This window comes from Triplophysa rosa, linkage group LG10 (genome assembly GCF_024868665.1).
Source record: "Triplophysa rosa linkage group LG10, Trosa_1v2, whole genome shotgun sequence".
NCBI lineage: Eukaryota > Metazoa > Chordata > Actinopteri > Cypriniformes > Nemacheilidae > Triplophysa > Triplophysa rosa.
In genome coordinates this window covers 10,922,124-10,947,315 of record NC_079899.1, presented here as the reverse complement: position 1 = coordinate 10,947,315, position 25,192 = coordinate 10,922,124, and the positions used below count along the sequence as shown (strand labels likewise).

At 37.2% G+C, this 25,192-nt stretch overlaps 1 protein-coding gene across 1 annotated transcript; it reads left to right on the top strand.

Moving 5' to 3' along the window:
• Positions 1–234: 234 nt before the first annotated feature.
• Positions 235–25,092, top strand: impg1b (interphotoreceptor matrix proteoglycan 1b). Its single transcript, XM_057344143.1, is given in 18 exon segments — positions 235–815; positions 7,714–7,938; positions 9,696–9,862; positions 9,991–10,019; positions 10,384–10,412; positions 10,501–10,544; positions 10,636–10,785; positions 11,035–11,093; positions 12,446–12,627; positions 12,707–13,045; positions 13,205–13,989; positions 14,385–14,474; positions 18,638–18,857; positions 18,995–19,205; positions 20,921–21,106; positions 21,230–21,413; positions 23,461–23,544; positions 24,610–25,092. Coding segments are annotated over 18 exon segments (3,198 nt in total). The 5' UTR covers positions 235–682; the 3' UTR covers positions 24,691–25,092.
• Positions 25,093–25,192: the final 100 nt, after the last annotated feature.

Sequence of the window (25,192 nt, the reverse complement as noted above, 5' to 3'; positions counted from 1 at the left end):
GGAGACTTATTTATGGCTGTGAAATTTAATAAGCAGGCGGTGAGTAATCCTCTTCCCAGCTCAGGCAGTACAGCTAGGGACCATTATGCACCACAAGGGTATGACAACACACACTCAGTGTACTGATCTGGCCCCATGATCAGAGAAAGGGCAGAGCCTGATGTCCCAAACAGGGGCAAGCAGAATACAGTGTTGCCGCTTGGCACCCACATAAACTGGCAGAGGGCTGAGAAACTTGTACTGAGTGGGCCAGATCGAGATACGGGGCGAACTCGGAAAAAAGAGAATGAGCATGTACGCTTGTGGCTTAAGCATGGAGGTGTCCTGCTAACAGATGATGGTCCAGAAGGCTACTAACAGGATGAGGATAGTGGACCACGTGGGCCTACGGGGATTAAGTGTCAGTAAGAGGTAAAGAGATTAGACTAAAAAACAGGCAGAATTTTTAACCTTATCACTCCTCCCCTAATACCCCGAAGAGCATCTTCCACCAACTTCAGCACACTTCAGTTTACCAACCGCCTCAGGGACATACCACCGCTGTCCCCGGGGACCCAATCTGTAAGCAGAACCTGTCAGGATTACCCCCCCAATTTAGTGCCCATACACAGTCCCTTCCATGGATGCCTGGACACACAGTCGTTGAAAATGAACTTTCTTGTACCTGATGTGAGATAAATCAATGCGGACGACTCTCTTCTCTTTCCAAATGAGCAACTTTACATCCGAAAGGACGACCTACTGCAACATGCCACTGAAAACCGGATCGCTGTTCATTCTGGTATTGTTTACCCTGCAAGCCAGCAGAATCAGAGGTAAGCCTGTATTTAAAAGGGTTCGGTCAAATACTATCTAGTTTTGTTGTTCGAACGCAATCTTTGAAATCTACCACAGCAAAAACTTTTGTACTGTAATATGTCTCAGTGCACTGCACTTTATTATACAACAGCATCTTCTCCCCTCTAGAGTCCTAAAACACCGGAGGGGTGAATATGCTGTTCTATTTAGCATCTAAAGGACTATTTTAATATTTCAAGAGCCAATTTGTGAAGAAAAAGGTTTTGCACAAACAAACTCAAAACGTGCTAGCTACTTTCATAATGAACTTGCTACAAACAAAAACCCAAACATTCGCTTCGATTTTTGCTATTTCGGAATGTAAAACGTGAAAAAACTAGTATGTCATGCAAGTTTCAAATGCCACTTGTTTGGCTACATTGTTCTCTGGCTCCATTCATTAGAGAGAGAGAGAAACAAAAGGCATTCTGTTTGTGGCCGTGTGGAACGCTAATCTTTTCTGGCTTGTAGTTTTGCTGCGGGGCCTTTCTCATCTCAATTAGTACTGTTGCCCCTCATGCCTGCACATGTGCTCGGCAAACTCGCACATCTCAAAAAAACAGAAACTAAACCCTGGTTTATCAGTGCTAATAAGTCACATTACCTGTACCACTGGCTCTTCATCTGCTCATTTGTTTTTGGCTTGTGTCCAGATGTGGTCAGATGCTCTCTGACCTGAAAACACACGAGATCATTGAGACCTTCTGCAAATGATCAGCTCAATGTCTGCCATTACAAACATCTCAAGCTAATAGGTCCACATGTGGCACTGGGCCAAGGTGCCTTTATGTCTCTTCAAATAATTAGACTGGAGGCCTAATGTGATGTGACAAGGTTTGACAGTTAGATCAATTACAACTACGGCGTAACTGTTACAAATCGAACACTCTTACAGTCATTTGAATGAATCTATAATGAATGATCAACCTAAATGACCATTATTTACATTACAGAATGACAGATTTTTCATGTTAGAATTTTGTTTTGTTAGTGTAACACAGTTGTTTAGTCCATGGTGGTAGGCTATAGACCACTTCGGAAAACGTAAACAATGCTTGTCCAGAACTTCCTGTTTCAGTTATTTACAAATTAATATTTATATATACAACTAACCACCAACTGAATCAAAATGTTGAACAAATATTTAATTATACATGTAAGATTTAAAAAGAAGAAAATAAAACCCGGAAGTGCTTCTGGGCCATTGTTTACATCTTCCAATGTGTTCACCAGCAAAACATTCTGTGGATTATAAATCTAGTCAGCCATGTTGCTGGTTAACCTAGTTATGAAACCTGGTGGGGATACCACAATTTCTAGCTTGACCAGCACATTCATTCATCGTACACACCAATTCTACTTACAATGTCTGGACAATTAAGTAATAGTTTAACAAAAATAACAATTCTGTCATAATTTACTAGCCCTCCTTTACAGCCCATTTCAACAAAAATGACAAACGTTTATGCTTTTTTGGCCACGTATTTAGACAAAAGACAGCATATTGGGGACCAGGAAATGCAAAAAACAGTACCATTATCGTCTCTTTGTAAACTACAGAAACCTGAATTTGTGAAAAAATAATTTGCATGCTCATTGTGAGTTTAGTTCTTTACAAATGGACATCACCAACTACTGGCCTGGCATTTTAGTCGTTTTGACAACGTAGTTTGTAAACCATTGTTGTCTTTTAAACATACTGTACCATCGGTCTCTATTTCCGTTCATTGTATGGAAAATATGAAATAAAATTGCCACTGAGTGTCAGTCAATACTCACTAACATTCTCTCTGACTGTGAAACAGATGCCGCGTCCCAATTCGCCTACTTATACTATGCACTAAAAGTATGTACTGTTTTTGTTATAGAAAAGAGCACGCACTGAAACATACTAACAGGAAAAGGAAGTGGCCGTGGTTGCCCTGACAACATTGTGGTCACACACATCAAAATACAGCTCTTCTTTCCATATTTATTAATATATGCTATAGTTATATTTAATAATTACTAAACTCGGCCTACTCGCTGTGAGTTGTGGGTAATATTAGCCTTTAGAGTGTGCATCATTCTGCACTTCGAATTTCTACCAGTAGTAGTAGACCATCCGGCAATCTTTCAATACTCTTTTCAACATACTACGATTTGGGACATAATAATTCTATTTTCGAATACTATTTAGGACGGATAGTATGTGAATTGGGAGGCAGTTTGAACCAAATGAGGTTGAGTAAATGATGACAGAATTCTTTTTATGGCGTCAGCTATCCCTATAAAGGGGTCATATGACACGGCTAAAACGAATATCGTTTGTTTTAGATGTAATGCAATGTGTATACACGATTTAAGGTTCAAAAACGTTGTATTTTCCACATACCGTGCATGTTTGTATCTCCTCTTTGCCCCGCCTCTCTGAAACGCGCTGATTTTTTACAAAGCTCATCGCTCTGAAAAGCGAGGTGTGCTATGATTGGCCTGTTAACCAGTGTGTCGAATACTGCAAGCGTGTGACGGAAATGTAACTCCTCTTACCATATTTGGAACATCAGGTTCCAAAGCAATTGTACTGACAGTTACGCCCACCTTACTTGCTTGTACATTTGAGTGATCTTAGTCAATTCATACCACGAACTGATGTAGATTTGTGGGGGTGTGGTTACACGAGGCGTTTCAGGCAGGTCTGGGTTTGCATTCGCTTTTAGATAGAATGCATCTTTTGTTCTGACACTCTAATTTTTGCAATTTTACGTGTCTAATACATGCATGGGCAACTTATAACACACCAAAGACACAGAAAAACACATATTCGCGACCCCTTTAAGGAAAGTAAACTGTTTTTATAATTCAGCAAATACGTTTTCTGCTCTACAGTTACCAACTCAACATCAAAGAAACCCTTTTATCCTTCACTGTACTTTACATTGCTAATGTTAATTTGTCTATAAACTAATCTTATGATAATCTATGAGTTGTAGTGTGGTACACTGAAGTCTGAGGGAGCTGAGCTGAGCTTAATGCTTTAAGAAGCTCTCTGAAGTTTACCAGCTGGTCACACAATGCTCCATTTTCAAAACATTTGGCTAATTTCAATGGAGCCCCTGTGTTTACCCTAATTTCTTAATGTAACATAATGCCACAGCTCTGTAAACAAATTCATTTTTTTACTTTTCAAACGGCATAGAAAAGGCTCAAACTGCTCTTAAAGGGGACAAATAATAATTTCTCTGCTGTTTTATGGTACAGTAGGTATTTGAGTGTAATCAAAGTCTGTTTACGGAAGTCATGCCACTCTGGTACCATGTTCTCAACTTTTCATAGCAAGACAACACTTGTATCTACTTGAATGGGGGAGACAGATATTCCTGAAATCGCTAGCAAAAAACGTTATTAAATAGCATATTCCCGACCAACAATTAAACCTGACAAGAACTGTACCATAACGCATATCTTTCTTCCAGTCTGAAACATCTTAGTCTGTAAATAGACTGGTACCAGTAAAACATCAGGTGTAAGTCTCTTAATGATCTCAGGTGCTGGTGAACTCACCACTAATTCTGTCCACAAGTCATTATATAACAGTTAAGGCCATCTTGTAATCGGGAATTATAAGTAGGTAGGGGATGCGCCAAATGTTCGGCAAACTGCAAAAAAGGCATGTTCGTTCGTATCATGACTCGTGATACGAACAAGCAGCAACCAGCACAGAGGGAGAGAGCGAGAGAGAGAGAGAGAGAGAGAGAGAGAGAGACGCGCGTGTGCTTTATTAATGCAAACAACGGAAACATTTTGGAAGTGTGTGTGGAGCATTTTAAAGTGTCAGAGAAAGACACAGCACGGGACTTGCCGCAAGGAAGTAAATTTCCGAATGAAAGCATCTTTACCGGTCGGTAACTTTACTTCAGACGGAAGCGGGCTGTCTGACAGTAGCGCCGCCGCTCGCGACATCCTTTGACATCATACAGTCGTCGCGTGCACACAGTTCCCTGTACTAAACAACTTGTCAAAGTATGTTCTGTGCATCTTCTGAGAGAACAGTCAGCTTTTGTGGGTGGAGTTTGGAGGAGAGACGTGAACTGAAATGGTTGTCAGTCAGCATCAGTCAGAATTGCTTGCATTGGATGTTTTTTTTTTTTCTTAAAATCATTTTGCAATGTAGCCTATCATAATCCAACAGTTTTCGTTTATTCGTATATTTACCTTGTAGGCCTAATGTGGAATGACAGTTTTTAATGAAGTGTTTTGTTGCAGTACAGAGTAACTTACATTACATTCTTTTAGCAGTCAGTTATAGGCCTAATATAGGCCAATTTCAATTTTTTGTTTTAATTGACTTTGTTTTGCTCAATATTATTTTAAGTTGTATTGTATTTTATTGAAAAGCAAGACACATTATAAAAAGCACATTTTGACATTTTGATCACAATAGTGAAAAAAATGGCTAAATAAACAGAAGAAATGCAAAAAACCATGTTCGGTGTTCGGTATTCGGCCTTCGGCCAAGTGTTTCATTTTTATTCGGCTTCGGCCAAGAATTTTCATTTTGGTGCATCCCTATAAATACAGTAGGACCACTTTAAGGTGCCAGCTTAGTCATAGGGTCTTACTTTGGCAACATTTACTGAAATCATTATACATTTCTTTACTTTAAGGCATTTTAAGAATCTCATTGATTTTTTCAGTTGTATGTTTTTCACTGAAAAAAACAAAAACATTACATAATTAGGTTACAAATACAAAGCTGACCTTTTACCAATTTATCTGGTGAATGTGCTTAACATCTGCATGAATGGTGTTTTAACTTACTGTTCACATAGGGAGCCTCATCCTATCAAATGTTCATTCAGAATACTAATTATAGCCTTAAAAGGTTTTGAATGGTCTCTGACTGAGTGTAACTAAGCGTAAGTGGTATGGCATGATCCACTCTTTAACTGTCCTCTGCAAAAACAAATCTATAGGCCTCTTTCACTCTTCCGGGTTTTTGACTTCCGCATCGTTCGACGCAGGGTAAACGATGTTCCGGTTACAGCAGTATCCAAGTCTAACAAGAGTGTCTGGATTAAATGTCTTCGTATAAATAATGTAAACAAGCTTAATACCTTATTACCGTCTAATTAAAGTTAAGATCTTAAAGGGGTCATATGGCGGAAGTACGTGTTTTTCTGTGTTTTTGGTGTGTTATAAGCCCATGCATGCTGTCCATGCATGTATTACACACGTAAAATTGCACAAATGAAAGTGTGGGAACAAAAGATGCATTCTATCTAAAGCGAATGCTCAACCAGACTTGCCTGAAACGCCTCGTGTCACCACACCCCGGCGAATCTACGTAACTTCGTAACATGATTTGACTAAGACCGCCCAAATCTACACGTAGTTAAGGTGGGCGTAATTGTACAATTGCTTTGGAACCTGATGTTCCGAATATGGTAAGAGGCGTTACATTTCCGTGAAATGCTTGCAGTATTTGACCAATCACTACGCACTGGTTAACTGGCCAATCATAGCACACCTCGCTTTCCAGAGCGATGAGCTTTGTAAAAAATCAGCACGTTTCAGAGAGGCGGGGCAAAGAGGAGATACAAACATGCACGGTATGTGGAAAATACAACGTTTTTTTAACTTTAAATGATGTATACACCTTGCGTTACATCTAAAACAAACAATAATATTCGTTTTAGCCGTGCAATATGACTCCTTTAATTTCAAAACACCTCGCAGCTGGGGGCTCTAGTACTACTGTTTCGGTCTTAACCTAAAGTTTGTAACTTACTGTTTACGGGACAGCAACCTGAGGCAAGTACTTGCTGATTTTAACTACTGAACTGCATATAATAAATCCAGTGATGATGTTATCTGTCTCATTTTATTCTTTGTCTGTCTGGTTTGGTTCTGCATTATATCGATAAAATAAACGATACTGTAAAGGCAGCGTGTTGTGCTGTAAAGACATTATCCCATCTCCCCGTCAGACTCGCATCACACTTTCTGTTTCAAAAAAATTCAATGCTTCTGACATTATCAAAAATATTTTAATAATGTAAAATATATAATATCAGACGTTTTACTCGCGGGTGTATTATTATGTCTGCTCTCTGTTACTTACTGTCATAGGGGAGTGAATAATTGTTTATGTAGCCTATACAGTATATTAAAATAAACGGAAGACCATGATTATTTTGTATTTCTTAACCTTGGTTAATTTTAAAGTTCTACATTTATTACATTTCACAATATAAGTTTTAACATTTTACTTTCGGTATTATGAATGAACAAAGAATCGTATTTTAATTACAATTAAAAAAAAGAAACCACCTTAGCAGTTTATGATATCGTATTTACTAACAAATATTAACGAGTTACACTCTATTTTAACAGTGTACCAGCATTTTAAAGTAATTTCTTATAATACAGTGACGCAATCACGTTTAAATAACACGCGAGCTAGGGTGTATAAATGCAAAACACTTAATGAATATTAGCAGTCTGAGTGCACAAAACAGATATACAAACAGATATTATTTTTTGTTTAATATATATTAAAGTCACAAAACAAGACTTTGGTTAGAGCTGGTTAGAGCATGGCACTACCAATGCCAAGGTCATGGGTTCGATCCCAGGGGATTACACATAGTCAGAAACAAATGTATAATACAATGCAATGTAAGTCGCTTTGGATAAAAGCGTCTGCCAAATGCATAAATATAAAATACTAAATACAGATAAACGTAAGTAGCTTTAAATGACACAAGCGCATTCTATTACAATGGGATTTAATCAGTAGGGGAAGTTGCTTTACACTGCGGTGACGTAGTTTCCGATTCATGTGAAAAAGGCTTATTCTGCAATAAACACATAGCGTTGTTTTACCTTTTGCAGAACTCAATGCAGAAGACTGGATTCTTGGGATCAGGAATGTGAAGTACAAGCATTTCCTCGAGACCCCACGGGCAAACAAACAGCTAAGAGACGCCAGAGTTTCATTTGCTCTAGATAGGTTTCGAGCAAAGAGATCAGCGACATTTAGTACAGGGGTGAAATTGTGCCCACAGGAAAGCATGGCGGAGGTCATCACCAGCCATAAAGCTTACTACAAACTGAGAGGTAGGACAATATCTACCCTAAACACCACAAGGGACTTAACACTGAGCATCAGTGCCAAATTTGGCTACTACACCTCACATCCTCATAAATCATAATTAACTTCCCCAGTTGTTTGTAGCCTGTTCTGAGAAAAGAAAGATCAAGCCAAGCAAAAAAACTGAAATGGTGAGAAACCAAGTATAGATAAAAGTAGTCTAAATAGAAAGAGGCGTCTCTTTAATGCCCTCTTTCTGTGAGTCATTTAGTAAACCCCTCTCTTCTGTAAAGCTTCCACAGATCAATGTCAATGAGGTAAAGACATTAAAATAAAAGAACACCCTCAGCACACGATTTAATCCACTCACACCGTGTTCAGCAATTTTCACTTTTATAATGTTTAAATAAAAAATGTACTTTAGGTGTATTAATCCTAGGTACATTTCAACTGGGAGAAAGCAAAATGCTAAAGAAAAAAATGTAATGAATAAACATTTTCTTGGTGTAGTGTATTGCGAAATTCCAGGGTTATGGATATGACATGTTTTTGTTAGAACTTGAAATAGACATTCTCAGAGAATGTATTTATTTCATACTGTATATATCGAGCCATCTGTTTATATTTTACTACAGTCCAGACATCAGAAAAATATTTGTTTTCTATTTTAAAAGAGAGAAAAATCATTGCATAATGCATTACGGATGTGACAAAAAAAGGATGGAGGTTTTTGAGAGACAACATACTTTGAAGATTTCTATGAATTAAAACGAAGAGTTTGGTTCCAAAATGAGATAAATGAGAGTGCATTCCAATTAATATCAATCAAGCTGCAGTTGGTTTGTTTTGATTTAAGCCATAATAACTAAAAAAATACAGCTAACTAACACAATGAAACACAATAAAAACATGATAACATAATAAAAACATGATTTTTGAAAGATTTTAAAAACAGGGTTATCTCATTTTGGAACCAAACTCTTCAAATGTACACACCAGAAGCAAAAAATATCCAATAAATGGAGAAGGGATGACTACTTATAGAACATAAAATAGTTTATATTTTAACTATTTAATTTTCATGTGCCCATTTATGAGTAACATGGGCCGTGACGGATTTGACAATTCAATTACATGAAAAAACAGGGAAAAAATGCTTTAAAAACTTTGAGACTTTACACAGGTATTTAAACCATCAAATATTAACATCTGACCTATCAGTATGGTGAAAACCATTGGTTAAAACTTGATATTTTCATCTAAAGGTCGATATATGCATAGTTCACCCAAAAATGACAATTCTGTCATCATTAACCCTATTGTCATTTTAAACGTGTATGACTTTCTTCCTTCTGCAAAACACAGAAGAAAATAGTTTGAAGAATGTTGGTAACCAAACAACGGCGGTACCCATTCACTTCTATTGTATGGACACAAAAGCAATGGAAGTCAATGGGTACCGCCGTTGTTTGGCTACCAACATTCTTCAAAATATACTCTATTGTGTTTGCAGAAGAATGTAAGTTATACAGGTTTGAAATGACAGAGTTAATGATGACAGAATGTTTTATTTTTGGGTGAACTATCACTTTAAGGTAGAATCATATTTTATTGTCAGATAAGTCTTAATGAAATGTAAACAGCAGTGTTGTCAGCAGTGCAGTCAATTCATTTCTAACCTCCTGACATGTTTTATTCATATTCTGTGCTCCTGGTCATATTTCAGTTTTAATTTAAACAGGGTATTGGCCGGCCCCTAAATAATTCTCATGATATTTAACAGTTTGTCAAGAAGCTGTGTGGGAGGCTTTCCGGATCTTTCTCGATAGAGTTCCTGACACCACAGAGTACCAGCAGTGGGTTTATGCCTGTCAGAGAGACTCGCTTTGCATGGAAGATTTGGCCCGGAATTTTAGTAGCACACAGGAGCATCTTGACATGGTAGCCAGTGTGAGTATATGCATCATGTCTGTTGCTATCGCACTAAATTTCTTTGCCAATACTGTGCCATAATGATTAAACTGATAATAAGTATATTTCTTTTCATAACTTCTCAAAGAGGTTTATATCATTTACAGAGAGTGAATGCTCAAGCCGAACAGGAGAGGTAAGAATCCAGAAGATGAGCTTTTTTTCTTCAGTATGACTGGTATGGAATTTACTATCTTCATTTAGTGCCTAAACCCCAGAATGAATGAGGTCACTTGACTACTGGGAAATCTTTCACGCCTGTACTTTAAAAACAAAGTTTCTTCATATTTGGTGGCCTAGCTAAACATTGCTCTCTGACCTGATCCACTTTAATACGATGGATCTGTGCCCAGACATATTACGCTTGGGTGTTAGAGCCACACAAACATATACCCGCCTTAAATGCAGTCAACCCTCCTTTCGAGGACAATGATATTTGATTGCATTGATCATTCCTGAATTGATTCATCGGTTCTCAACATCATTTCAATTATTTGTAGGGCTCGCACACCTGCACCGGGAGAGAAATGTAAGTCCTTACCACGACCCGAATAGAAAGAATATTGGTTGATCTTATAAAAATGTGACTGACTGACTAATGACTTCTCGTATGTCAGGTTCAAAGAGTCACGCAGAGCTCTTCATCACAGAATCTGACGGGGTACGGCTACTACCTCGTGCTTTTTAGAATAGGCACTTAACATACTGATGAAGTTGGAAGCAAATAAATTGACTTTTCTCTGATCTGATAGGAAACTGGAGCACCAGATGTTGTCTATTACAAGCCGGCTGAACACATTGTAGAGTTCAGTGTGACTATAGTGGACCCTGCCTATGACGCAGTACTGAGTGATCCAAACAGCCCTCAATATGAAGACTTCACTAACAATCTCCACAAGAAGGTTAGATGAAATGATTAACAACCATTTTAACAATGTTTAATACCGTTTTTCTTACTACGTGAACTAGCCAAAAGTAGCTAAAAGGGTCAAATAAAGTAACTAACTTCAAACATGGGCAAGAGATTTAACATGGCAACATGGCAGAATGTCTGATAATCCATAATCTGAGGTTATATATAGTATGTAGATTGAATTATATCATTATGGATTCATATATTTTTATATTCTTTGAATACATTCATTTTACAGATGCTGCATGTTTTGGACAAGCTTCCTGGGTTTAAAGACATTCGAGTGCTGGGATTCTGGTGAGTTGATGGTGGAACTGTGGGATTCACTCACATAATACAGTCTATTGAACTTGAAAATTGTGTTTTTGGATGGGTAATTCTTTCTCACAGCGGCATTTTGGGGTGAGTAGTTAAAGAAATTCTTGGCAAATTGCATTCAGAATATTTGTGTTATAATCACTGTACAATTATAGCCCATTTCACTGTATATTGTGTTCTTACTGCCGTTATAATAGATAATCCTTAGCGTAAATTAATATAATTACAGGAACACTACCACAAAAAAAATTATTCGGTCCAAACTGCGATGCTTTTCTGTGGAATAAAAACAAGTATTTAGTTTTATTCTAAAATTAACCAACCCAAAATAGTTTTTAGCCAGTGGATCCAGTTCACAGATTGGTCTGATAAAGCTGTTTAGTTCTACCAAAGATATTGATATTAATATTAACAAGATGCGCCACTTCCGTTACAATGAATGGCGAGGAATGCAACGGTCAATATGGCCGCTCTAGCGAAGGGAGTCCTGCCTTTCAGTAAAACGAGCCAATCGTCAATCAATAAAGGCTGAAGATTCTCTGGGGCGGGGCTCTCGTGAGGCACTTGCCAGCCAGTGCGCAGGCGCAGTAGATGAGGTGACCTCGAAAAAGGTGATTTTGGGCGCAATTTAAGCTTAGCAAATTAAAGTTATGATACAGTTCATGTCATGTTTAATTATTCATCCGAAATATACTGTTTAATTGCGATTTTAGAATTGTCTGCCTTCCCCCATTCAAGTAGATAGGACTGTGGACTTGCTATGACACGAATAGCTGCCCAGAAGCATTGCAAACATGGCTACCGAGCGGCAATACTTCCGTAAACTGACTTTGGTTCTACTCAATGACCCATTGATTCAACAGCATTTTGATTCAACAGTTGGGAAAGTTCACCCAAAAGTAAAAATTCTGTCATCATTTATTCACCCTCATGTCATTCAAAATATGACTCTTTCCTCTGTGGAACACAAAAGAAGATAATTTGAGAAATGTCTCAGTGGTCAACAGGGGTAAAGTTGTTTGGTTACCAACATTCTTTAAAATATCTTCTTATGTGTTCTGAAGAAAGAAAGACAATGACACGTGGGTAAATAAATGATACAAAAATGTTTTTTGGGTGAACTATCCCAGTATACTTTTTGTGCATAGGTGGTCGCTTTAACCTGTCATTGTGCGGGAAAGAGCAGGGTCTCCTTTTTATTCACGCATGCCACATGAATGTGATAAAATAATGACCGATTTGATTTAACGATTCCTTTAAGACAGTCGATCAAGTAAGTGTGACCATGTCAATGTGACAGCTCTTATAATTCCTTTCATCACACTGAGCAGATCTGGAGGTGTAGCGGTGCACTATGCAGTAGTGTTTGAGACTGATGGCACGAGGATCGCAGGGGACGTGGGGCCAGCTGATGAATCTGGCATGGGGGAGGTCCTAAAGAGCATGGTGACCAAGGCCCTAACTGAAGCCTCATCGCTACCTGTTCACATGCTTTCCCTTACTTTCGAACCCGGTACACAAAATCAATACGATTGATATTAAGTCTCTATGCAGACTACAAATATCTAACCTAATCTGGTTTATATGCACAGTCTCACCAGCAGCAGAGGAACAGGAGAACAGTACATCCAGAACTCCAGCTGTTGAAGACTCAAACATTTTATCTGAGGAAATTATTACACAATCCACAGTGACTAAAACACCTTTTGGAAGTACTAGCACTTTTGGAGATCTAGGCCTTGGTAAGACTCAAGCAAACTTGGGCGAAAAAATTGCAAGAATCATTACACAGGAAGTACCCGAAATATCGTCCCACGTGACCACATTGACAGCAATAACACGGCAGCCAGCCACAGAGATCATCAGTGGCCCTTACTTTGAGGATTCAAAGGAACAAAGTCTAATCACTAAAGACACTTCAGGGGCAAAAGGTAAATCTTTCAAATTTGCAGCGAATAGTGAGTCACTGTACAAAAGCATCCTCTTCAAAGACCTCACAGTTTGGCATCCTACTAAAACAGAATTAATTGTAATTTCACATTGTATGCATTTTCAAAGATGCTTTCTCTAACTGGTTCTTTGTATTCAAGGATCTCCGAGAAGCACTACAGTGGATTACTTATTAAAGATGGCTGGAAAGGAAAATGTTGCCACAGGTGCATCAGTGGACTTCGATTCTTTTGAAGTGGCAAAAGCATCTACTTCAACTCAGCCTGAAATGGATATTGATATGACACCAGAGGCCTCTCCAGTAGAAACAACATCATCAATCATGGCATCCCTAACCCCCACTGAGCGACCTAAAGATGCTATCTTTCAAGAAAATGACACAATTGGCAACACTGAACCTATGGAGACTCCTACCAAAGGACTTTCACACCCTACTAGTTCGATAGCGAACCCAGAGTCGCCCATTACAACTGACTTCAGTGAACATGTACAGCCTTCTCCAGTACTTACGACTCCTAAACCAATTCTTCCCGACGCAATTCCCTCAGGGCTAATGCCCACTGAAGGGCTCATTTCACATGTGATCCCTGAGAATTTCCTGGACGATGAGGAACAGCAACTTTGGACCACTTCACCTTCCCAACGTAAAGTTGTTACAAAAAATGATAAAGACATGCAAGACGATGTAGAACAATCGGATGAAGAAGACGAGACGAGTGGGTTCCCTTCAGAGTTTGATGAATACCCACAATCCTCGGCTCCTCCTTTGGACTATGTCACCACTCCTTCTATGATGGCTTCTAACCAGGCCAAAGAGTTAGTGGTGTTTTTTAGCTTACGTGTGACTAATATGATGTTTTCAGAAGATCTTTTCAACAAGAGCTCTCCCGAGTACAAATCGCTGGAGAACACGTTTCTCGAACTGGTAGGTAAACACACTTTTGTCTTTGACCTTCTCTTGCTACATTCCTTTTTATCCTCATTTTATTGTTAGCCTTTTATTCGCCATTGCTGTGCATGAGCGGAAAATTAAACAGATAAAGACTGTCATCTGTCTTCGGGGACTTGTGAGAACAGTGATGTTCAAAAAGAAACATTGGTTTTTTTCTAAAAAGCTCTGGGGTTTGGGAGGCGGAGAAAAAAAATGGATTGCATTTTGTGCTGGGATAGTTTGCGAGTCTTTCTGACATTTTTCTCTGAAGCTTACTTTTCAATTTAGACTGAAAAACCATATCTAAGCCTGAAATGGAACCTTGTAAGGCAATTTCAAAATGTAATATAGATTATATCTTGTGAAACTGCTGTTTTTCTTCCAACTAGAGGCAATTCTCTCAACCAAGCGACTCGCCAAATCCTGAGGCCTCTAGTCAACAGACTGTGAGAGAACAGAGGACATTAGCCTCAATACTGGTACATCTGTAACCCGAACTTGAAACAGAATAATTCACTGCGAGTTCTTGGCACTTATCTCTGCACTAAATTCTGCAATCTTTTTTAATAGCTTTCTACTGATTCAACCTGATCTCTCAGGAATTCGTATCAATTTTACGAGGTGGTAAATTCGTATGAATTCATACGATGTGAATCGTACAAAACCGTACAATTATTGGAAAATCCAAATCGAAGCTCCTACCCTACCCTAACCCCACCCCTAAACCTAACCGTAACTGGTGTAAAAACAAATGATATTAATACGTAAAAATAAGATCATACGAATTCATACAAATTAGCCACCTCGTAAAATAGTTACGAATTCTGATTACAGTTTAGAATAATATCTAATAAATGCTGATAATTTTTCTAACCGACACTAACCAAAAGTTAACACTGAATTCACTTAACAGCTGTACTAACTTTGTGCATTTCATTTCAATGAATAAAACTGCATCTTATTCACGAGCCACATGCAATCAACTTTTACATTTTAAAGGGATGATTCATGTGTGGATTGATAGCATGAAGTATGGCAGATAAAGGTACTGTTACCTCTTGCATCCTCCACAATCTAGCACTCCGAACCTGCAAAATTGGTATCTATCATTTGTGGCATGCAAATTGTGCTCAGCTCAGATTTTGTGGGCATGTATCTCAATTTGCATGATTCCTTTAGTTAATGAGATGCTAAAGCAATGCAGACATTGCATGCGAATAATTCGCACAGAGGGCGCAATTCATTTAGAATTTTATTCTAAGTGAAATTAATAGCAGAATTGCTTGTCTGAACTAAAACAGTTATTTTTTTAGTTTCAACTTTTGTTGCCTTTTTTTCGTTGAGATCTCAGTGGATACGTAAACTACTATTCACATGAATATGTGCATATAGGAATTATTTTGAACATGTGCTTATGAAATGCTCAAATTGTGCATTCACAAATATTTGTACAGGAATTACACCTTCATGTACTTAAAACCAAAACACAGAGCACACCAAAAAATCCCTCAGGGGATGTTTTCGAATTCTTTTTTCCAAACTGTGTTACATGCTACACAAAGGTCATGGGTTTTATTCCCAGGAAGAACATGAATTGATTTAATGTATAGGAACTCAAATGCACAGAAAGTCACTTTAAATAAAAGCTATGGTTGGTTAGGTTGGTAGGCTAATTATTTGGTCTTTTCTTGCAGTAAGATACATATTGTTAACGTTAAAATGTTATTTATTAGAGTGTTATGTTAATGAAGACAAAGCACCTTTTTGGAATATGAAGTGACCATTTTAATAAATCATTTATAATAAAGGCAAGGCAATGCTCACCTGATTTTGTGGCTTGTTTGTGTACAGTTCTGGCTGAATGCAGTCTCTGAGATGCTGGCATATGTGCTAGCTAACTGGATAGACAGTTTTAAGTGTTTTAAATGTGGTGAATCTTAAATTGTCTAAATTAGAAGTTACCTAATACAGTTGTAGCACTTGAAAGAATTGCTCCACTAATAGATCACCGTGAAACAGACTTGTTGTGTTTATTTGTCTAAAATCATTTCTGTTCTTCCTGTATGTGTCAACATAGATGTTTCTTGTTCAATTTAAAACATCTACATGTTCTGTTCTATACTGTTTGTTTTTTTTATTTATGAAAGTATAAACAAAAACTCAATTTCCATTAATGAGTGGTTGCCCAAACTAGTACTGCACATGAGTTTTAAGTCATAATCAACTGTGCTGCATTTTGGATTCTCAAACAAACCACTAAAATTCATGTCAGAAGCTACTCTGGTAGGTGTAATAGCCATAAAGTTAGTTCATTGATTCATAAATGGGTTAGTAAAGAATAATTTCATCACAATGGATATTTATGTTTTTAAAATTCTGAAGGACTAACATTGATTTTTCCTCCTCAATTCTGCCCATTTATAATTCAACGGCTTGGGAGCTTTTGTAGAGACAGCTGTAATATTTTAGTTCTCTACATTGATTTTAGCCTCTCATCTCAGTAGTGCTCTCATTACTCCTGTCTGTTTGTGTAGTTACCATCTTGATTGGACATGGAAGACTAAAGTATCTGCATTCATGCAAAGGTAGCACATCAGTCATGATCATCAAAAATGAAAGAACAGAACTGAAAGACCCCAAAATAAACCAGTAGATACAACTCTATCTGTCAGACCCGTGTGCTAGAATGTGAGATTTTCTACAAAGGCGCTTTCTGCGATAATGTATTTAGTGTTTTCTCTTATCTGTGTGTGAGTGTTACTCAATATATATTAGCTGAATCATTCTGTTCTGCGGTGGCAATCACAGGTCATGACACTGGAATCAGCTAGACAGTAACATTGATTGGGCCTGAGCTCTGAGTCACAGCATGTCCTGTGGGAAAGAGTCCCACCTGCTCTGCCCTGGCACTTGGCCGAAAGGTGAGAGGTTGATTGGCAGATCAGCTCTACCTCTTAATACAGATTACCTCCCGGTTTACAGACATGGATTTGTTTACTTTTAGAAAACATTATAGCAGGCCTACACTGTATAGGCTATAGTATGACCGTTTTATGCTTTAATTTACCAAAAAAAGACGCTTTTTGACGAAATTATTCATGCTTTGATTCTATATGCGTCCTATATCTAACCTTGAGGTGGTTAAGTGGGAAATTACCAAAATCACTGTATACGTTTTTGACTTTGTTCTTATAGCAACTAATCGATTTCAGAATGAATCTTTGTGTTTATTTAATATATGCGTGTGTGGCGTGAATATTTAAATGTATAGGAAATACACAAACATACATGTATATATTTAAGAAATTTGAGTAATATACAGTATGAAGAGTTCATTTGGAAAAACAGATATGATATCTTTATTTTTCAAAAATCATGTTTTTATTGTACATTCCCAGTAGTATCAATCAAAGTAACTAATCAAAATACCTAACAAAAAATACAGCTAACTAACACAATAAAACATGATAGCATAATAAAAAACATGATTCTTGAAAATGTATCTGTTTTTTGCAAATAAACTATTCATATTTATACATACTGTAAATTAAATTTAAATATACTTTCATACTTTTTAATGTAAATATTAATGTTGTCATATATACATATGTATGTGTTTGTATTTATACATATAAATATACACGCCACGCACATTAATAATATATAAACACAAACATTTATTTTGACAAAAAAATTGACAATTTTAATGTATAGTTAATTACAAACTTTGCCAATACTATTGTTTATATTCAGGGATATATATATATATATATTTAGAAATTTGAACAAAACAGTCTTAGTATAAAACTTTGCAGCAAATAAATGAACACAGGTTAGGAAAGGCATGCTGTAACTTTTTTGAGCGAATTACCAATGAAATGAAAGAAAAACCATCTAGAACACCTTAGCAACACTCCAGCAATCTCACAGCAACGTGTTAAAACGACAAGAATATTTGATCAATGTCAAAGCAGGGTCCTGGGACATTGCAGCGTTCTAACCTCCCGCCCGTGGAAGCCTTTCCTACGGCAAACCTACGACACCAAAGCAATGTGGAAAACAAGATCTGCATGAGCAATCATCACTCACTCTTCTTTATTTCAAAAAATGTAAAACTCTAGATTAAATTAAATGTTTAATTAATTAAATTAGCTTAACGCCAAAACACTGTTAGTACTTGAAAATGATCAACTATTGCTGAATAATATGCATGTCACATTTAAGAGATGCACATTTTCAGAATATTAATAACTTCGATGTCTCTAGAAATATATCACGCACTCAAGGCTTCAATCGCACGACTGGTGCAATCAGGCTCTTGAAATCTTCAGCAAAGATGGATGACTGAGCTGCTACGCCCTATTTCTCCCGAACAACCGTCTTTATCTCTAACTGGCCCTCCTCGTGCGAAGTGAAACGCTTCGAAAAGGTTTTGCATATTGAAATAGGATGAGAGACAGACACCAGCTGAAATCTTCCCATCTCGGAACTCAAGCTATCGATGCGAATTGCTTTAGAATTGACAATCCCAGAAAGCTTCGCATCTAAGCCACATCACATCTACCCACAATAAACCAGTCTGCAATGACCAATGAAAAATCATCATTTCACTCATTTGACTTATATCTCCACTTTTCCACAGCTCCTCCCATATCTACAGTCCAACCTGACTGGATTTAAGGAGCTAGAGATCCTGAACTTCAGGAACGGCAGTGTGGTGGTGAACAGCAAGATGAAATTAACCAGACCTGTTCCCTACAACGTTACGGAGAGGGTGCGCTGCTTGCTTGAGGACTTTTGCAATGCCGCGTCTAAGAGGCTGGACATGGAAATTGACTCCCAGTCAGTGGATGTGGAATCAGGTAGGGATGCTGTTTAAGAACGGTAAACAACAGTAGATGTTCACATTAACGTAAATGGATCGTCACACCTGCAGTCTCAAGTCTGTAAGTCTTTATCTGGCCATTTAAAACCAATTAGAGATCATTGTCTTGGCCAGCAGATCACGCCGATCCATGTAAGTTTATGGCGTGTAATGAGTTCTCCCGCTGCGTGGTGAACACGCTAACCGCGAAGGCCGAGTGTCTCTGCGATCCGGGCTACAGCACGGTGGACGGCCTTCCCTGTATGAGCATCTGTAACCTACAACCCGAATACTGTCTGAATGGAGGCCAGTTTGAAATCATACCAGGACATGGAGCTACCTGCAGGTATGCTAACATCACAGTCTATGTATCACAGTGTTATACCGATTCAGTCAATCGCTTCACTTACAGCATTTTGTCTATTAAGAACATCTTATGTAATTATCTAAAACTAATTTAAGAAGCTTTAGAAAAAACAAGCAAATAATTATTGAGTTTACCAAAAACTAAAAATGAACTAAACATAAAGAAATAAATGTACTTTATTAAAGGGATAGTTCAGGGAAAAAACTAAATTACCCCATTTTTACTCACTCTCAAGGCATCCTAGGTGTATATGACGTTTTTCTTTCAGACGAAGACAGTCGATGTTAAAATACTATTCATCCTGGCTCTTCCACACTTTAGAATTGGAGATGAGATTTTAAAGCTTCAAAAAGTGCTTCCATCGATCAAAAAACTGCTCCACAGGCTCCATGGGTTTAATAGCGGCTTTCTGAAGCGAATCAATGATTTTGTTTACGAGAAATATCCATATTTACTACTAACTAACTGACTTCTCTTATCCGTCGGCATAAAGAAAGATATTTGGAAGAATGCTTGTAACCAAATAGTTCTTGGTCACCATTGACGACCATAGCAGGAAAAATGTCATTGATAGTCAAAACAGCCATAGAACAAAGACATTTATAAAGCAATTTTTCCTACTTTGAAATTTATGAAATGTAGCTGGAATGAAGTATGATACAGTATATGCTTTATTTTATAAGATAAAAAACATTAAGATAAAGACTACATACACTTGACAGTAGCCTAAGTACTGTTGTTGACCTATACTGAAATAAATTTCATATTTCTCATCAGCAAAAGAAATATGTTATATTCATATGTAGCAACAGGAAGTAGTGTAGGCTAGTTTAGTTGATAGTTTTGCTATTTTGTAGTTAATATGTTTACGTGTGTTTATTTATATAGGCTACTATTTTGATAAACACCCTGCAGAGCGTAAATTAAGCAACGGCGTTGTTCAGATTACATTTGGTGGTCAGTCAGTAATTCCTTCAACAAGGGAGTTTCAAACGCTTACGCGAGACAATGCCCTACATCCGTTTAAGGACTCATTTCATGGGCTCTGCCCTCGGAAGGGAGCAGGTCAAAGTGATGCTCACTGCGTTAGGAATTCGCCCACAATACAGTAGCAAGTAACACATCGCGTTTACTCGCAGTTGCGCTCTAACGTCGTTGCATTTCACAGTTTGAGAGCGAAATAAATGCAAGTACCTTGTGTTTCAATACTTTGCGCTTCCTCTCCGGATGTCACACATTTTCCTTATTGTCTCTGTGTACGTTTTAGTCAAGTAGGTATATTACAGAACGTCCATGAGCGATATTTGCTTATTAAGTTTGTATTGTTTATAAAGAGAGCGACTGCGGCCTAATGAGATGCTGACGTGGGCGGGGCTAGCACGCGCAACATGAACGCCTAAAAACTTTTTCGCATATAAATAATCACAATCATGTAAAGAGACAAAAATATTAAGAAACAAAAACAACAATATTCATAATACTATGTTTCTTTTTTTTCGTTATTCATCTTCACAAATGTATTCTGTACTAAAAATCTACAGTTTATTTGTCATGTTTTTTCCATGACTGTTCAAGTTCACATCTTTAAAATGTCCCAATCTTCCAGGTTTTTATACCAGTAGAACCTTGAAAGATTCTACAGTGGTGCTAGAAGACCGGCTTCTTTTAACATTTTCTCTCTTAACCACTTTTAGATGTCCTGTAGGTCAGTTCTGGCACTACCACGGAGAACGCTGCAACGAACTGGTGTCAGTGCCAGCTGACCCTCTCCTTTTCGTAGCCTGCCTGGTGGGAAGCCTCTCAGTGGTTTGTGCTGTGATAGGCATCTTGATTTTCATTAACAAGAAATGTATACGGACCAGAAAGACCATGACACTTGTGTAAGAAGGGCTTTTTCCTTTCCATTTCTTTAGATTTGATTTTCCTTCACAGAATTGGATTTGCAGTGGTTTGGGCTGTTTTGAACACGCTGGTGTTAAGACTTAATCTCCTTTGCGTTATAGGCGTTCACAATCTCCATTCCCCATTGGCAATACTATGAGAATAAATCCAGTTTTTGAGAATGATGATGGGGTCTTAACACATGTGTCGAGCATCCTCTGTCCAATGAGCTCTGACTCAGGCTCCTTACAGCACTCAGGCCAAGGCACATTTCGATCACTTGAAAGTATACAGCTTAGTATTGAGGTAAAGTGTACAGCCAAGATTATTATACTAATAATCTCACCAAACAGATCAATGTCATCAGCTGTACAGTACTAACATCAATAACATCATTTAGTTTCTCATCAAATCTATATGGCATATTTGGGGATTTTATGGAGAATAAAGACTAAATTTTCTTCTGTTTTCAGGGTGGTTCTATTTGTAATGCTAACATAGTAAAGCCAGGTTATACAGTGGGTCAAAAAAGTATTTGGACACTTAAGGAACACTTAAAAGAGTGTTTGCATTACAAACAATATACGAAACCACATTTGTTTTGATGGAACAATTTTCAAGCTAAATATGTGAAAATATTAAAACATTTTAAAATATCAAAATATAAAATATGATATTATTTGAAATATTTAAAATATACATATTTTAAAGGCATTTTGCAGATTTGTTTTAAATCACAAAAAGTACTAGGACAGTTTCTAATCGTCAGACGTTAATTAAACACGTCCATAATTATTATTGTGATGAACTGCACCTGTAGTTCTTCTGTTGGTGCACCTGTGTGAACGGATTTGTACATGTGACACGCATACACTAAAAATGACCTTGGGACCAGTTGAAAGTAGAAAAGTTATTTCTTAAAAAAGGTCAATCAAAACCTAATGTCACCAAAAATTGTTCTCTTTTCCAAAGTGACAATTTAATTAATGACGTCAGTCATTCAAAAGTGTATTTTTTATTTAATTATTAGAAAAAAAGTAAGCATGAAGGTCCACTCCTAAACACAACCCTAAACTGTCACTGCGGCAAATATGATTTGCTTCCAAATGCAAATAGTTAACGGTTTCAAAACCACAAAAAATAATACTGCTCTTGTGGTATGAACCGTTTTTTCATGTCTCGGAACATGAAGGAAGGTGCAGGAATTTATCGGGCTGTGTGCAGCACGAGACCCTCCCCCTAAGCACGTTTTAATTAAGAATTCATTTACTTATTTGTTTTTATTATTTAAGCTGACATGTTTATTATTGTTCTAAATATTCTATATGTTTCTTAAAAATATGTATATTGTGTTCAATTAAAAAAGTTGTTTTTTACAAGGACTTTTAAAAATGACATTTCAGAGCTGTAATCTCAATATCGTGAAACTGTGGTATTTTTGACTAATGTTATCATACCATCAAAATATCAAACCGGCCTATACCAGTAAAGTATGTACAGTACAGTAAGTGTCCAAATACATTTTGGGGCCACACTGAACAGCTGATATAGCATAGAAGGTATTCCTTTTATGAAACACAATTAGGTTAATGGGTTTTGTAAACGAAATGTAGAGAAACTTCTAGAAGTTACAATACAATAAGCTGTTTCATTGCAATAAACAAGACCATCTTGAATCTGTAAATTCAGCAAAAGATTAGATGCTTCTGGTGAATCAGCTCTTTGTTGAGTTTGATCCATATTTACACAGGAATATAAAGACTCCAGAACACATCAGCAAAATCCATGCATCAGTATTCTCACAACTGTACTCACAATAGAATACTGTACAATGTTTTTTTTTTATAAAAACACATTTAAGTCATAGGTTTCCTTTGAGAATTTCTAAGGGGTTTGAGAAGTCAAATTTATGGGTACTAAATATATGGTTAATATACAGTAGTCCCGTTTTATTCTGACGTTGAAAAAAGTTTTATCAGGTTTGGTGACGTAAAAACCGTTGTAGCGTAAACCTGTGCTTCTATCAAGTAATAAACAAATGACTGACATATTGCAACAAAGAGAAATATGCCGTTGTTTATTTATTCCAGTCAAGACCTAACATAAAGGCATTATATTCCTAAAAGCATACTAGAAATAACTGACTGCATGTGTTTTGCATCTCATTTAGAGGAGTGCATAAGTGTAGTTGTCCAAACTAATGATAATCAGTAACTTTTCCCCCGCAACAGATGTTTTGCTCTTCAAAGTATTGACAGTCTGCATTACCATTTAGTGCCAAATTCGTCTCTGCTTTGCTTGGCATGTCGTCACAGAAAATTGGTTAAGATTGATGGTAGTCTTTTATTCCCAGATCCCCAGACAACTCTACAGCAGAAGATCAGAAAAGTTAGTGTCAGAAATGGTTGACTTCCATCAGTGTGTACCACATAATGAGGTAAGATGGCTAATTCCTGACAGCAGGTAATACGTGACTTTGGTGAAAGTTACTGTGGTCAAAACAACCAATTTGACGAGTTGATAGAAACGTAAATAATCAGGACAGCCTGATTTATCCTGTCAAGATGATTAATCTTTGCCATCAAAATTTCAACCTGTACCATCCACTGGCGTACAGGACACCGCCGAAGCCCCTTGCATTGAACCAATGATATGACTGTAAATTTTGTCTATTTGGAGAGTTTTTTTCCATGGCAAAAAAGCAAATATGTTTAAAGTTTCAGGCCATCTGACCTGGTCTCTAAATCATTTCGTTTGATAGGCCCCCTCTTCTCATAGTGCCAAATGCATTACATATGAATCACATTCACTGCACCCCTGACTGTTTTTATTACTGGATACAGCGAGAGTACCACAAGATTTGGTTCTCAAACGTTTTCGTTGTAAGGCACCCTCTGTTTTGAGTGCATCGCTTTGCGCCCCCCCCCCAAATAAAAACTACGAAACTTAAATTTATACAATGCTGGATCATCAATGCTTCTGGTTAGTGGTCCTATTTGTCTGATGTTTCATTGCATAAAATGTATGATGAATTTCTATATTTCATATGCCACAATATCTGTGCCCTCCTGGATCCATCTTGGGCCCCCCCAGTTTGAGAACCACTGCTTTACACATTAAAACAATGGCTGTGTCTCAAAATCAATGAGCTGACTCTATAGGTGACCTGTCAAATAATTGTTGTGTCTAATGTTTGTTTCAATTTACATGGAAATATTTTGTAATACCAGTAATAATTAAAAATGTACACCTGTTTAAAATCAACAGCCTGCAATGCACTATGGGACTGTTTTATCAATTAAAAGTTATTTGAGACAGGAGCATGTTGGAATTGGATTACTGGAATGATGTTTTAACTTTACCCTTAAAGTATTTGGTCTTTTTGAAATTATACATTAACACAATCACGCTATTGATTACCTAAATGTAGTGTGATTTTTTTACTCATGTTTTGTTTTATTTTTCTGAATGACCATGTTCTTTGTTTCATGTTCTATTACAGACGTGGAGAATGTCCAACAGGTCTTCTGGCTGTCTTCTGAGAAGTCCTGATAGTGAAGGCTTCGAAGTGACTGTTTTATGATGTCCAGACACTGTTTTTAAGCTACACGAGGCAACGAAGTTCTTCAGTGCCATTTAAGGCTACTTGCTGGTTCAGGAATGGAGACTTTGTAACTTAAGTGAATTATTTAGATCAGTGTTTGTTAATTGTACCTGCGCAAAAGTGTGAGACACTTGTAATACTGATGATTGTAATATGTTCTGAACCCTTGTCAAAGGTATCCTTGTTCCCTCACAATGAGGTTTTTACAAACTGATACACTGGGTGGTATCTTAAATAGAAAAAAATACTTTTTTTCTTTAATGTTTTCTTCTAGCCTCCCCCTAGTGTCCCCCCCAAAAATGAATGTATTCTATAAATTCTTATTTACAATATTTCATGTATTCACATCTCAACAGTATGTTAAGACTAGAATGCTTGTATATTACTTCCCTTTTAGAAAAAATAATAATAACAGAAAAAAATATTCAATTTTTTTCTTTGTAAAATGATTTGTGAGACATTTTAGCAAGCATTTAGCTCA